Raw genomic sequence first — 14223 nt, forward strand, 5'->3', positions numbered from 1 at the left:
ATAGCAGGTTAGGATCATTAACGGACAGGTTAGCATAATTAACGTGGCAGGTTGGGTGAAATAACGTGGCGGATTATGAGAACTAACATACCAGGTTTGGAGCATGAAGTTAACGTTAGGAAAAGAGTTAGGATTATATCCTTCATTTGTCGCCACAGATAATTTGTTTACGTTTCAAACTACCCTTGTAGCTGGATAGAGTAAGCCTATAGCTCTATCTAGTGGTTACGTCGGTGACAGCAGTTGTTGACAAACGTAACATTGCAGCCTAAAACACTGCGGCGACAAAATCAGTATTTTGTTCACAGCCAATCCAAAAGCTAGAAATATGAATGGCCCATCCCGTCATGTAAAAAATGTGAAAATGCGATGCATTGCCATAAAAGGAATACACTCGCTCATGCGCAGTGGGTGCAGTTTTTGGTTTGAAGTGAACTGCTGCAGTTCGCTTGCGGATGGAACTGCCCAATTACAAACCATACTAGCTAGCTAAATTTATGATCTCAAATCTATGTACATGTTTTCTTGTCTCGATGCATCGGTGGAACAATGTTAGGTCATAATCATTACCCAAACGTAGAAAAGTCACAACTGGTCAGCTATGTGGAGGATTATTTGGAATGTGTTGAATCCCTGCCTTTGGATATACAAAGAAACGTCTCTCTGCTACGAGAAATTGACTCAAAGTATCAAGGTATTGTTTATCCTTTCGTTGTTTTGGTGGTTTTACTTAGGAGTTTGACGATAAAAACCGTTTTAAAAAATGAGTGCGCTGTATTGACCAGTGCCGGAGTCACTTTAGGCAGCTACAGTAACTAGCTGACGTTATTACTCCATACATTAGCAGCTAGCTAACGTTAGCTAGCTAGTATTGAACGCGATTTTTTTTCTTGCTGAAATATAACGTTTCTTTCTTCTATCGAGTAGTTATGTATGCCTTCAATTTGTTATCCATATCAACGTCTCCGAAGTGAAGTCCGAGTTGGCTCGATAGCAATGAGATTGATAGCCACAGATCAGCCATTTTGGCAAGAGGGGTGTTATTGTGGCGTTTAGTGGCTTACTTAAGAGTTAGTAAACCTTTTCATTTGCATGCGTTATGTTTATTATGCAAGGGATGTTGACTTATTGTCGACGGTGTTGCTTGCTAGCAAATGTTATATTCGTAGTAACGTTAGCTATCAAGCTTAGTTCAGTAAACGGATCATTGCTTGCTAGAGAAGTAGCGAAATGGTCGTGGTTACAATCCGCCGGTAATGAAAATGTGTGCCATTTACGAGGTGATTTTTGCCAGTAACGTTACTTCGTCTGACAGTTGTACGCCCAAGTGTTGTTGTAGTCGTTTGTGTGTGAGCCACTTAATTAAGAAAAGAGGGACAACCCACTGACCAGGGCTGTCACTAGTTACCACAGCCAATTGTCAATATCGTAAAAATTTATAAAATCTAAAATTCGCTTTTTAGTATTTAAGGTTAGGCATAATGTTAGCAGCGTGGTTAGGTTTCAAGACCAATGTAGAAACAGGCGGGGATTATGACTTTGTGGCAGCTAGTGACGACCCCTGATCAGGCAGAAAGTGTCATCACTTCCTGAATATAAACCAATGCGGAAGTAGTAAAGAATCTATAAATTCAAATATCTTCCATCTTATCACTAGTTTGTCAGATTGTCATTAGCTGATTTCAGTGCTCCTACAGTTTGCAGCAACAATAAAATATGCATACAATTGTGCACACCAGGGAAATTCGTAATGAACAGCGTCAGATATGATTGTATTCCCAATGAAAATTTCTCAACTCAATAGTAACTCCACATATGCATAAGACACCCATCCTAACATTGAACTCTTGTCATTCGCAGAGGTCCTGAAGGAGGTTGATGATGTCTATGAGCGCTACCAGGGCGAGCGGGATGTGGCACAGCGTAAGAGGCTTCAGATCCAGCTGCAGCGGGCCCTCATCAGCAGCCAGGAGCTGGGCGACGAGAAGATCCATGTGGTCACCCAGATGACTGAGCTGGTAGAGAACCGTTCCCGCCAGATGGACTCCCACTCCCTCTGTCTCCAGGAGCCCAGTGAGGCCAGCGAGCGGGAGCGGGTCGTCACCGAGCGGCGCTCCGGTTCCGTTCAGGAGGCGGCGGTGTCCACACCTGCCGAGCGCTCCTCCGCCCGCCGGCCGAGACGCCAGCGCAACAGCGAGAGCCGTGACGCCAACCACGCCTCGGGGAACGGAACAGTGATGGAAGACCCGGCGGACGAGCTGCCTATGCAGCCGCGGGAGAAGAGGTCGAAGTCGGCCAAGAAGAAGAAGCGCAAGGCCAAGCAGGAGCGCGACGCCTCGCCCGTGGAGTTCACCATCGACCCCAACGAGCCCACCTACTGCCTGTGCGAACAGGTGTCCTACGGCGAGATGATTGGCTGCGACAACGACGCCTGCCCCATCGAGTGGTTCCACTTCTCCTGCGTGGGGCTCACCTACAAGCCCAAGGGGAAGTGGTTCTGTCCCAAGTGTAGAGGGGACAACGAAAAGACTATGGACAAAAGCCTGGATAAGAACAAAAAGGACAGGAGGTCCAGGTAGTAGTGACATGTCCTCTTTTTCCTCTCGGGAACATTGCCGAACATTAGGGTTGAGTTTGTCAAAGTAAGTCATTCAAGGTATGACAAAATGTTGTGAAGTTTTGAGAGCACAAATCGGAACACTATTTCCTGCAGCGTCTACTCTTGAGTAAAGGATTTGACCAATACTGAACTGGTGCTGTTACCATACTGGGGACCCACTCTGAAGCCTAAAGGTTATTCTGGGAAGCCAGATGTTGACTTTAAGAAGCCTAAAGCTGCCATCTACTGGTTCTATCGTGTTACTCAACACTTGGCGGAATGGATTTAAAGTAACTCAAAAAGCATATTTTGGCTTACTAGCCATTTTGACTTGATGTAAATGTACCTGAATGATGTCCTCTTTTTGTGAAAATGAATGCACTCTGTTTGCCCCTACTTTCAATTCAGTAAGTTTTAAATTCTTATGCAGTTTAAAAAAAATAAATGTGTTCCAAATCAACAAGTCTCGATTCATTGATTTGGTCACTACCAGGTGGAGCTAAATAGTTGATCGTGCTACATTTTATTTTGTATGGCAGACGGAGGGGTTAGATTGCTCTGTTTCTGCCTTATGTGAGGTGCTTACCTGAGTTTGGATTTGACACAATACTTAACCTAAAATGTGTTTTTATGATTTCGTTCCCAGCTGTCATTTTCAACTGACCATCCTCAGGTGCAGCACTTTTGATTTGCTATATAATGATGATAATCGGGGGCACTATCAGAATGGTATTTCATGTTTGTGAAGACATTCTACATATTCTTTGACAAACTAGTGTAATAGAATGTAAAATTTATTTTATCCATTAAAACAGTTATCGGAGACCAATCCTTGTCTTTTCTTAAATATATATATTTATATATACACATTCATTCTTCTACTCATCAGGTCATCCTGTTTGAAGACTGGTGTCTCAGTAAGTCAGGATATTTCCAAATACTCATAACGTGATATGAAGTTCCTGAACAAACTCTACTCCAGTCCTCCATGTGTCTGACTGTCCTGTTCGTCTTCATCCTCGCTACTACTGGACTCCGAGAACACGTCTTCGCCTCTGGAGCTGGTTGCCACGGCGACCCCCTGTGATTGTGACGTCAGCCTGACGGCGATGAGGGCGGGGCTGTGGCTAAGGCCCAACAGTAGGGTGCTACTGTTGTCTCCTCCAAGGAGGGTCAGACACTGGATGTGGGCATCAGGGGAAAGGACAGACAGGACGTTGCAGGCCTCCAGGTCCCATACGCTCAGCTCACCTGTGTGAATAAAACAGCATGAATTGTCACTTTACTATAACCTGTGTGGCACTACATAACTTTCACCTGAGTGTAAACACCCTGTTCCACTCACCACTATCCCTTACAGATGCGCTCAAATATAGTGGCACCCTTGCACTTGTCAATGGAGAAGAAAGTTGTTTTCTATTTTCAAAACTGGTTGAATGGCCCCTGCAACTTACAAGTAGGATAAATTACACTTGTTGAGAATGACTTTCCTCCAGCCAAATGTATCTGAATTTGGAATAATTTAGTCCAGATCATTTTTGACTGAAGTGAGTTTAGATTTTTCTGTTTAGAGTCCCGTGCATGATTGAAAACTGTATTTTTTTCCCCCCCACATCTATTTTTGAGAAGAAATAGTGACTTGTGCAAGGTTGCCAATATCTTTGTGCACAGAGAAACCTAATCATCTCACTTTTCTACAAAGGGCAAGACGGCTGAAAATCTAAAGTGATCTCTGTCCTACCTGCTAGTAGAATGGCTTTGGCTCCTCCCTCAGTGATATAAAGCTGGTTGGACCCTCCTAGCCTCAGGCTGGCGTAGCCAGAGATAGTCTTGTGATTCCTCCTGAAGGGATCCCACACTTTAAGCCTAATCAGGAGAAGAGGTAAGCATGAGCTTTTTCATTGTGACAGCCCATAAGGGATGAGCCATATGTTTAGATATGGAACGTGATGACTGAGATGTTACGAGTTACGTGTCATTTGGAAACGTATTACTTGTTACATCCGCTGACCCCAAAGGCGACTCTGCTGGCATCATCTGTGATTGCCACACAACAGACTCCTGGCTCGTTCTTCAATCTTTTCCTCACCTTTCACAAGTGTGAAAAATACAATAATTGGGGGGGGGGGGGGGGGGGGCAAATAATTTAGCCAGTGTACTGTAAAATAGTGTCACTGATCCCAGATGGACAATAAAGCTATTTGAATCTGGCTTTATACTGTACACCCAGAAGAAAAGGTTATATCTAGAACCCGTTGAAGAACCCTTTTCGGTTCCACGTACAACCCTTTCTACAGATGGTTGAACATGGAACTCAAAAGGGTTCTACCTAGAATAAAAGGGTTCTCCTATGGGGACAGCCAATGAACCCTTTTCTCTAAGAGTGTACATACCGTGCCTTTCTGAATGTCCCAGAGGGTGAGGTAGGGTATGTGCTGAGCTTGGCTGTAGTTGGCCAGCACCAGGTGTCCCCCGGGGTGGGTGAGGGCGGCGGTGTGGAGGATCAGCAGGGACGTCCTGTCCTCCAGGGTGTGGAGGTGGTCCTGGGACCCCACGCTGAAAACGTTGAGGTGGTGGGAGAAATAGGAACACACCACCACCTGGTAGTGAGGGGATCAGGGGAATGAAGATACATCACATCACACACACACACACATTTTACCTGTTGGTCCCCACTGAGAAGGTACTGGTCTATGGAGTTGTATTTCTCCCTGTCTAGACTGCGCTGCTCCTCCTCTTCCCTCTGATCCTCCTTCTCCAGCCTCCTACTCTTAGCAGAGTGGCTCTCTGTCCGTCTGTCCCAGGGCATCACTAGAGCTAGAGGAAATAGTCACCAAATAGTAGTCAAATAGCTTAGCTAGATCCCCGTGCACAACTTTTCTGGTATGGTCTCTGGTATTGTTACCTGTGGTCTCATTTGGTGGTATCTGGGACTGTCTGTCTCTGACGGTGCTGCTGGACAGGAGAGAATCTGTGTGGGTTGCTTTCATCCTCCCTTTGATATACCCAGACTCCAGGTCCCACAAAATCAGATGGTTCCTGTAACTCCCAACAGTCCAAATGAAACAGGTCATGATCCCTGTAACTCCCAACAGTCCAAATGAAACAGGTCATGATCCCTGTAACTCCCAACAGTCCAAATGAAACAGGTCATGATCCCTGTAACTCCCAACAGTCCAAATGAAACAGGTCATGATCCCTGTAACTCCCAACAGTCCAAATGAAACAGGTCATGATCCCTGTACCTCCCAACAGTCCAAATGAAACAGGTCATGATCCATGTAACTCCCAACAGTCCAAATGAAACAGGTCATGATCCCTGTAACTCCCAACAGTCCAAATGAAACAGGTCATGATCCCTGTACCTCCCAACAGTCCAAATGAAACAGGTCATGATCCATGTAACTCCCAACAGTCCAAATGAAACAGGTCATGATCCCTGTAACTCCCAACAGTCCAAATAAAACAGGGTATGGACAATGAAAAAGCTCTAGCCTTCCACATCCCAAAAGCAGTTCACAACAATGAGGCAAAACCTATTAGGGGCAACAATGAACACAACAACGTTAAGCTATGAGACAATTAGGATGCTAGAAGGTATTATTTATCTGGAGTAACTGGCTCAGAGGGACTTTATTTGGGGTGTGGTGTTTCAGGTAGTGGACTAAGTTAGCGGGTGCTTGTTTCAAGTAACCGAATCGCTCTCACCTCGTCTCAGACAAACCCAGGAGTAGCTGTCCCTTCAGAAGCCTGTATTCGTGTTGGGGACAGGGGACGATGTAGAGACCAGACTGTCTCCTCACGTAGCTTCTCTTGATCAGGTCATAGACCAGTAGAGTCTATGGTGTCAAGTGAAACAGAAGATGAATGACTAGGCTTTAGCTCAGTGGGCTAACACAGTTTTGTTGCATGTAGGAGACCCGGGCTAGAATCTATAGGCCAGGTATCATCCACTAGATTCAGCCACGGGCCGATTTGTTTCCAGAGCGGATGGACGAGGGGCCGGAACATAATTACAAATCATTTGTAGACGGCAAATTGAAGACCAAACAGATTTAATGTTTGACTAAAACATAATAATTTCAAATCTTGATTACATTTGTATACGATCACGTTTCTCTCTTATGCATGGGAATACTTGGGAACAGATTTCTTAAATTAAAATAATTTGGAGCTCATTTCCTAGTCTTTATAGTCTATTATGTCCAACAATAAAAAACTATATACAGTGGGGAGAACAAGTATTTGATAACCTACCTACAAAGCATGTAGAGAATTCCAGAAAATCACATTGTATGATTTTTAAGTAATTAATTTGCATTTTATTGCATGACATAAGTATTTGATCACCTACCAACCAGTAAGAATTCCAGCTCTCACAGACCTGTTAGTTTTTCTTTAAGAAGCCCTCCTGTTCTCCACTCATTACCTGTATTAACTGCACCTGTTTGAACTCGTTACCTGTATAAAAGACACCTGTCCACACACTCAATCAAACAGACTCCAACCACTCCACAATGGCCAAGACCAGAGAGCTGTGTAAGGACATCAGGGATAAAATTGTAGACCTGCACAAGGCTGGGATGGGCTACAGGACAATAGGCAAGCAGCTTGGTGAGAAGGCAACAACTGTTGGCGCAATTATTAGAAAATGGAAGAAGTTCAAGATGACGGTCAATCACCCTCGGTCTGGGGCTCCATGCAAGATCTCACCTCGTGGGGCATCACTGATCATGAGGAAGGTGAGGGATCAGCCCAGAAATACACGGCAGGACCTGGTCAATGACCTGAAGAGAGCTGGGACCACAGTCTCAAAGAAAACCATTAGTAACACACTACGCCGTCATGGATTAAAATCCTGCAGCGCACGCAAGGTCCCCCTGCTCAAGCCAGCGCATGTCCAGGCCCGTCTGAAGTTTGCCAATGACCATCTGGATAATCCAGAGGAGGAATGGGAGAAGGTCATGTGGTCTGATGAGACAAAAATAGAGCTTTTTGGTCTAAACTCTACTCGCCGTGTTTGGAGGAAGAAGAAGGATGAGTACAACCCCAAGAACACCATCCCAACCGTGAAGCATGGAGGTGGAAGCATAATTCTTTGGGGATGCTTTTCTGCAAAGGGGACAGGACGACTACACCGTATTGAGGGGAGGATGGATGGGGCCATGTATCGCGAGATCTTGGCCAACAACCTCTTTCCCTCAGTAAGAGCATTGAAGATGGGTCGTGGCTGGGTCTTCCAGCATGACAACGACCCGAAACACACAGCCAGGGCAACTAAGGAGTGGCTCCGTAAGAAGCATCTCAAGGTCCTGGAGTGGCCTAGCCAGTCTCCAGACCTGAACCCAATAGAAAATCTTTGGAGGGAGCTGAAAGTCCGAAGGATCTGGAGAAGATCTGTATGGAGGAGTGGGCCAAAATCCCTGCTGCAGTGTGTGCAAACCTGGTCAAGAACTACAGGAAACATATGATCTCTGTAATTGCAAACAAAGGTTTCTGTACCAAATATTAAGTTCTGCTTTTCTGATGTATCAAATACTTGCAATAAAATGCAAATGAATTACTTAAAAATCATACAATGTGATTTTCTGGATTTTTGTTTTAGATTCCGTCTCTCATAGTTGAAGTGTACCTATGATAAAAATGACAGACCTCTACATGCTTTGTAAGTAGGAAAACCTGCAAAATCGGCAGTGTATCAAATACTCGTTCTCCCCACTGTATATATACACTGCTCAAAAAAATAAAGGGAACACTTAAACAACACAATGTAACTCCAAGTCAATCACACTTCTGTGAAATCAAACTGTCCACTTAGGAAGCAACACTGATTGACAATAAATTTCACATGCTGTTGTGCAAATGGAATAGACAAAAGGTGGAAATTATAGGCAATTAGTAAGACACCCCCAAAAAAGGAATGGTTCTGCAGGTGGTGACCACAGACCACTTCTCAGCTCCTATGCTTCCTGGCTGATGTTTTGGTCACTTTTGAATGCTGGCGGTGCTTTCACTCTAGTGGTAGCATGAGACAGAGTCTACAACCCACACAAGTGGCTCAGGTAGTGCAGTTCATCCAGGATGGCACATCAATGCGAGCTGTGGCAAAAAGGTTTGTTGTTTCTGTCAGTGTAGTGTCCAGAGCATGGAGGCGCTACCAGGAGACAGGCCAGTACATGAGGAGACGTGGAGGAGGCCGTAGGAGGGCAACAACCCAGCAGCCGGACCGCTACCTCCGCCTTTGTGCAAGGAGGTGCACTGCCTGCAAAATGACCTCCAGCAGGCCACAAATGTGCATGTGTCAGCATATGGTCTCACAAGGGGTCTGAGGATCTCATCTCGGTACCTAATGGCAGTCAGGCTACCTCTGGCGAGCACATGGAGGGCTGTGCGGCCCCACAAAGAAATGCCACCTCACACCATGACTGACCCACCACCAAACCGGTCATGCTGGAGGATGTTGCAGGCAGCAGAACGTTCTCCACGGTGTCTCCAGACTCTGTCACGTCTGTCACATGTGCTCATGTGCTCAGTGTGAACCTGCTTTCATCTGTGAAGAGCACAGGGCGCCAGTGGCGAATTTGCCAATCTTGGTGTTCTCTGGCAAATGCCAAACGTCCTGCACGGTGTTGGGCTGTAAGCACAACCCCTACCTGTGGACGTCAGGCCCTCATACCACCCTCATGGAGTCTGTTTCTGACCGTTTGAGCAGACACATGCACATTTGTGGCCTGCTGGAGGTCATTTTGCAGGGCTCTGGCAGTGCACCTCCTTGCACAAAGGCGGAGGTAGCGGTCCTGCTGCTGGGTTGTTGCCCTCCTACGGCCTCCTCCACGTCTCCTGATGTACTGGCCTGTCTCCTGGTAGCGCCTCCATGCTCTGGACACTACACTGACAGAAACAACAAACCTTTTTGCCACAGCTCGCATTGATGTGCCATCCTGGATGAGCTGCACTACCTGAGCCACTTGTGTGGGTTGTAGACTCCGTCTCATGCTACCACTAGAGTGAAAGCACCGCCAGCATTCAAAAGTGACCAAAACATCAGCCAGGAAGCATAGGAACTGAGAAGTGGTGTGTGGTCACCACCTGCAGAACCATTCCCTTTTTGGGGGTGTCTTGCTAATTGCCTATAATTTCCACCTTTTGTCTATTCCATTTGCACAACAGCATGTGCAATTTATTGTCAATCAGTGTTGCTTCCTAAGTGGACAGTTTGATTTCACAGAAGTATGATTGACTTGGAGTTACATTGTGTTGTTTAAGTGTTCCCTTTATTTTTTTGAGCAGTGTATATATTTATATATATTTTTTTTTGCTCAGAAATCTTGGGGGGCCAAATAAAACCACACGCCATTTGGAGAACCCTGCTATAAGCAGTCACATGCAGAGCACATATGTCATTACAAGTATGCTACTGTCAACTAATGAGGTGACTTCAAGTGTAACCGTGAACTGAAAGAACAGCGTAGATCAGAGTGGATTCAGTTTGGATACCAGGCTAACTGATACATGAAATAGGGAAGCTGGTGACCTGGAATATGGGTGAGGGGGTGTCTGTGAAGGTGGCCGTCCCTCTGTCTGTCAGGATGTACAGCTTCAGGTCGTGGGCCAAGGCCACGTCGGTGTTGCCGTAGAGACCGTGCTCCACTCTGACAGGTCGACCTGTGAACCTTGATCTGGCCAGGTTCCATACCCGTACCGTGCCAGGCCGTAGGGACCTGCACACCGCGTAGCTGTCACCAGAGGGAGATGAGACACAGGAAAGAGCAAGACATCAAAGCAGATGCATGAGGGTGCATCTCAATAATCTAAAGCGGCATCCTTCCTCCTTGTCTCATCTCTTTCAACTGGCAATGATGTGAAAGAGCTGGGCAGGAGGAGCAAATCCCAAGTGGGTATGTACACTTCTACAACTATGCTGTGTAAATAGAATAGTGAATATGAAGGAGAGGAGGATCGCAATGTAGCCTATAGCCTGTAGCCTTTGACTTCGTAAAAGAAACCAATAACGTCTGAATATTTAAAATACTACTATCAGTACTATTTAAACAATACAGCAAATAGTACAGAGAATACTAATCCTAATATTATTGAGATAATAGTACGGTAAGTAGTAAATTGCTGCTAGATACCTACCGTGGGTGTTTCCCCATGAGGATGACCTCTTCTGTGCCGTCGCTCTTCACCTTGTGGACATTGTAGGTGAGGGTCTGGTCGTTGACCCTGGAGGACAGGTCCCACAGCCTTGGGTACCTCTCCCCACTGCACACCCCCACACAGAACCGCAGTTCCAAGCACACACCTATAGACAGCGGAGGGGAGAGGACCAACAGGAAATGGTTTTCCTGAACGAAACTCCATGTCAATTTAGCATCAAAAGTAAAACGGTTTTGTATCGGTCAATGTTAAGTCTCGGAGTTCATTGATAGGTCATGTCATGTGAATTAAATGGTCGTATGTTTATCCTCTGGGCTTTACTTTATGAATTCACAGGAGTCTCTCCACCGTTAGACACAAACACTGCAAGATAATGCAGGATGAACTTGAAGCCCTTTTCTGAACAGTCTCAGACTCCACCACATTCTAACCGATTTCCAATCAGTCAACCAAGAGAGCAACCAATGCCTGTAAGTCTCCACCTAACCGCTCTCACTAACCTGCAGTCAGTATCCCGGGGAAGCGGGCGATGTGTTTGTGGTCCTCTGTCTCCAGGTTCCATGTCACGACCTGCGTGATGCCGGTGCGGAGGGAGGGACAGAAGGCCACTGCGTGCGTCCCCATCCGGTTGACGGTGACCTGGGAGATGTAGTCCTGGCTGCAGCCCAGGATGGAGCGCTGGTACTTGAAACTAGCTGTGCTGTACAGCTCAATATGAATGATCTCACTGTCCCGCTTGTAAGGGTACCTGGGAGGGAGGGACGGATTAGGGAGGGAGGGAGGGAATAGGGAGGCATAAACATAGGCAGGTGCACTATGAATAGCAATGGTCTGTTTCTCTAATAAAACATCTAATATGATAATGTGATTATGATGCCATGATAGACTTTTCAGAAGCACTTATGACTACTCTGTTCATAAGGCATTATACACACACGTCTATAATGCCTTACGAGCTATGCATTCTGTGTTGTAATGCATAACATAGGGTTATGGTTAATGAAGGGGATGCATACTTGCACTTAAAGTAACTGTCCAGTGAAAATCTTACTTTTAAAAGTTGATATTCTGTTAACTCATACCTATAGGCCTACTCGTATGTGGCCAAAGCATAAATTAGAGAAGAAAAAAAACACCTCAATCTTGTATCTCAAGCAGACCTTTTAAAAAAGCTGGTTGCTATTTCCTCATGACATAACATGTTGGCTCATTGCCTGAGCTGGCCAATCAGCTGTCTACTCCTATGAATATTTTTAATGACCGGTATACACCCACACCATTCTACTTTTGGGGTACGCCCACACCATTCTGCTTTTGGGGTACGCCCACACCATTCTGCTTTTGGGGTACGCCCACACCATTCTGTTTTGGGGTACGCCCACACCATTCTGCTTTTGGGGTACGCCCACACCATTCTGCTTTTGGGGTACGCCCACACCATTCTGCTTTTGGGGTACGCCCACACCATTCTGTTTTTTGGGGTACGCCCACACCATTCTAAATATATGAAACAGATACCTGCAGAAGAGCAGTAGGTACTGATTGGTCATCTCCACTGCTTGTATGGAGGCAGCACCATGCTGGGCTCTGAGGACAGACAACACAGCCCCTCCTCTGGCACTAAGCACCGCTGCCTGACCTCCAGACCTGAGAGACAGAGAGAGACAGAGAGAGAGAGAGAGAGGGAGAGAGACAGAGAGAGACAGAGAGAGAGAGAGAGACAGAGAGACAGAGAGAGAGAGAGAGAGAGAGAGAGAGAGAGAGACAGAGAGAGAACGCGAGACGCACACACATGCACGTGCACACAGAAAGAGAGAGGGAGAAGCCAGAAAAAGCGAGTGAGAAAACACAGAGGACCCACAGACTATTAAAGGTCCATCAACACACTGCCTTGGCTACTCAGCCAGACCCAGACCCAGCCAGACTCAGCCAGACCCAGACTCAGCCAGACCCAGACTCAGCCAGAACCAGCCAGACCCAGACTCAGCCAGACCCAGCCAGACCCAGACTCAGCCAGACCCAGACTCAGCCAGACCCAGCCAGACCCAGACTCAGCCAGACCCAGCCAGACCCAGACTCAACCAGACCCAGCCAGACCCAGACTCAGCCAGACCCAGCCAGACCCAGACTCAGCCAGACCCAGACTCAGCCAGACCCAGACTCAGCCAGACCCAGACTCAGCCAGACCCAGACTCAACCAGACCCAGCCAGACCCAGACTCAGCCAGACCCAGACTCAGCCAGACCCAGACTCAGCCAGACCCAGACTCAGCCAGACCCAGCCAGACCCAGCACCTAACTCAAAGAGCCAACAGACCTTATAAAGCTTTCCAGATACTGGCCACGTCTCCACTTCAAAGGGCTGTACGGTTGTAAACACAGTAACAGGGTTTATTTGAGGTTTCACTGTTTTTTTTTAAATGTGCTATTAAAAAAAAAAAAAGTGCTATTGTTAGCTATTTTTCCTAACAATGCCAGTCCTGTGAGAACACAGCGGTAGCTTTGTAGAGTTAGTCATGACTACATATGGACCTCTGAATTGTCTTAATGTATTCTCAAGTACTCAAATTCCTATATTGAAATACATACATTTGTAAGAATTTTGTATTTATTTAAAATACAATCCACTGACAGTATATCTAAAATAATATTTGGAAGCACTAATTTAAATGTGGTCTGGACACACAGCTGTCAAACTCTTTCCCTGATACAGCAACCTGCCATATATTTATTTTATTTAACCTTTATTTAATTAGGCAAGTCAGTTAGGAACATATTCTTATTTACAATGACGGCCTACCAAAAGGCAAAAAACCTCATGCAGGGACAGGGAATATATCAATATAACATATAAATATAGGACAAAACACACATCACGACAAGAGAGACAACACAACACTACATAAAGAGAGACCTAAGCCAACAACATAGCAAGGCAGCAACACATGACAACACAGCATGGTAGCAACACAACATGACAACAACATGGTAGCAGCACAAAACATGGTACAAACATTATTGGGCGCAGACAACAGCGCAAAGGGCAAGAAGGTAGAGACAACAATACATCACGCAAAGCAGCCACAACTGTCAGTAAGAGTGTCCATGATTGAGTCTTTGAGTGTTTGTTGCAGCTCGTTCCAGTCGCTAGCTGCAGCAAACTGAAAAGACGAGCGACCCAGGGATGTGTGTGCTTTGGGGATCTTTAACAGAATGTGACTGGCAGAACGGGTGTTGTATGTGGAGGATGAGGGCTGCGGTAGATATCTCAGATAAGGGGGAGTGAGGCCTAAGACGGTTTTATAAATAAGCATCAACCAGTGGGTCTTGCGATGGGTATACAGAGATGACCAGATTACAGAGGAGTATAGAGTGCAGTGATGTGTCCTATAAGGAGCATTGGTGGCAAATCTGATATCCGAATGGTAATGAACATCTAGCCGCTCGAGAGTGCCCTTACCTGCT

At 46.0% G+C, this 14223-nt stretch overlaps 2 protein-coding genes across 9 annotated transcripts in view; one reads left to right on the plus strand and one right to left on the minus strand.

Annotated features, from left to right (window-relative positions):
• Window positions 1-389: 389 nt before the first annotated feature.
• Window positions 390-3428, plus strand: LOC129865946 (inhibitor of growth protein 2-like). The gene is made up of 2 exons (XM_055939045.1): window positions 390-694; window positions 1861-3428. Exons 1-2 carry the CDS (start codon window positions 550-552, stop codon window positions 2577-2579), a joined length of 864 nt encoding a protein of 287 aa, XP_055795020.1. The 5' UTR covers window positions 390-549; the 3' UTR covers window positions 2580-3428.
• LOC129865944 (NACHT and WD repeat domain-containing protein 2-like) overlaps window positions 3376-14223 on the minus strand; it is a 35903-nt gene continuing 25055 nt past the window's right edge. For 2 of the 8 annotated variants that reach the window (XM_055939038.1, XM_055939043.1), the window contains 11 exons: window positions 12278-12406; window positions 11260-11507; window positions 10739-10904; window positions 10134-10335; window positions 6308-6438; window positions 5505-5638; window positions 5262-5416; window positions 4993-5199; window positions 4594-4688; window positions 4341-4465; window positions 3376-3850 (listed from right to left, as the gene is read on the minus strand). In XM_055939038.1, coding sequence (XP_055795013.1) covers window positions 3573-3850; window positions 4341-4465; window positions 4594-4688; window positions 4993-5199; window positions 5262-5416; window positions 5505-5638; window positions 6308-6438; window positions 10134-10335; window positions 10739-10904; window positions 11260-11507; window positions 12278-12406 — 1870 coding nt within the window. In that variant the 3' untranslated portion in view covers window positions 3376-3572. Of the gene's footprint in view, window positions 3851-4340; window positions 4466-4593; window positions 4689-4992; window positions 5200-5261; window positions 5417-5504; window positions 5639-6307; window positions 6439-10133; window positions 10336-10738; window positions 10948-11259; window positions 11508-12277; window positions 12407-14223 lie in introns of those variants that run through there. The other 6 variants (XR_008761438.1, XM_055939040.1, XM_055939041.1 and 3 more) reach the window with 6 other exon arrangements.

The sequence above is a fragment of the Salvelinus fontinalis genome, chromosome 11 (assembly GCF_029448725.1).
Source record: "Salvelinus fontinalis isolate EN_2023a chromosome 11, ASM2944872v1, whole genome shotgun sequence".
NCBI lineage: Eukaryota > Metazoa > Chordata > Actinopteri > Salmoniformes > Salmonidae > Salvelinus > Salvelinus fontinalis.

Coding starts and splice junctions, on each gene's coding strand:
- LOC129865946 (XM_055939045.1), top strand. CDS start 550: ATGTTAGGTCATAATCATTACCCAAACGTAGAAAAGTCACAACTGGTC. Junction 695..1,860: donor AATTGACTCAAAGTATCAAG/GTATTGTTTATC, acceptor TGTCATTCGCAG/AGGTCCTGAAGGAGGTTGAT.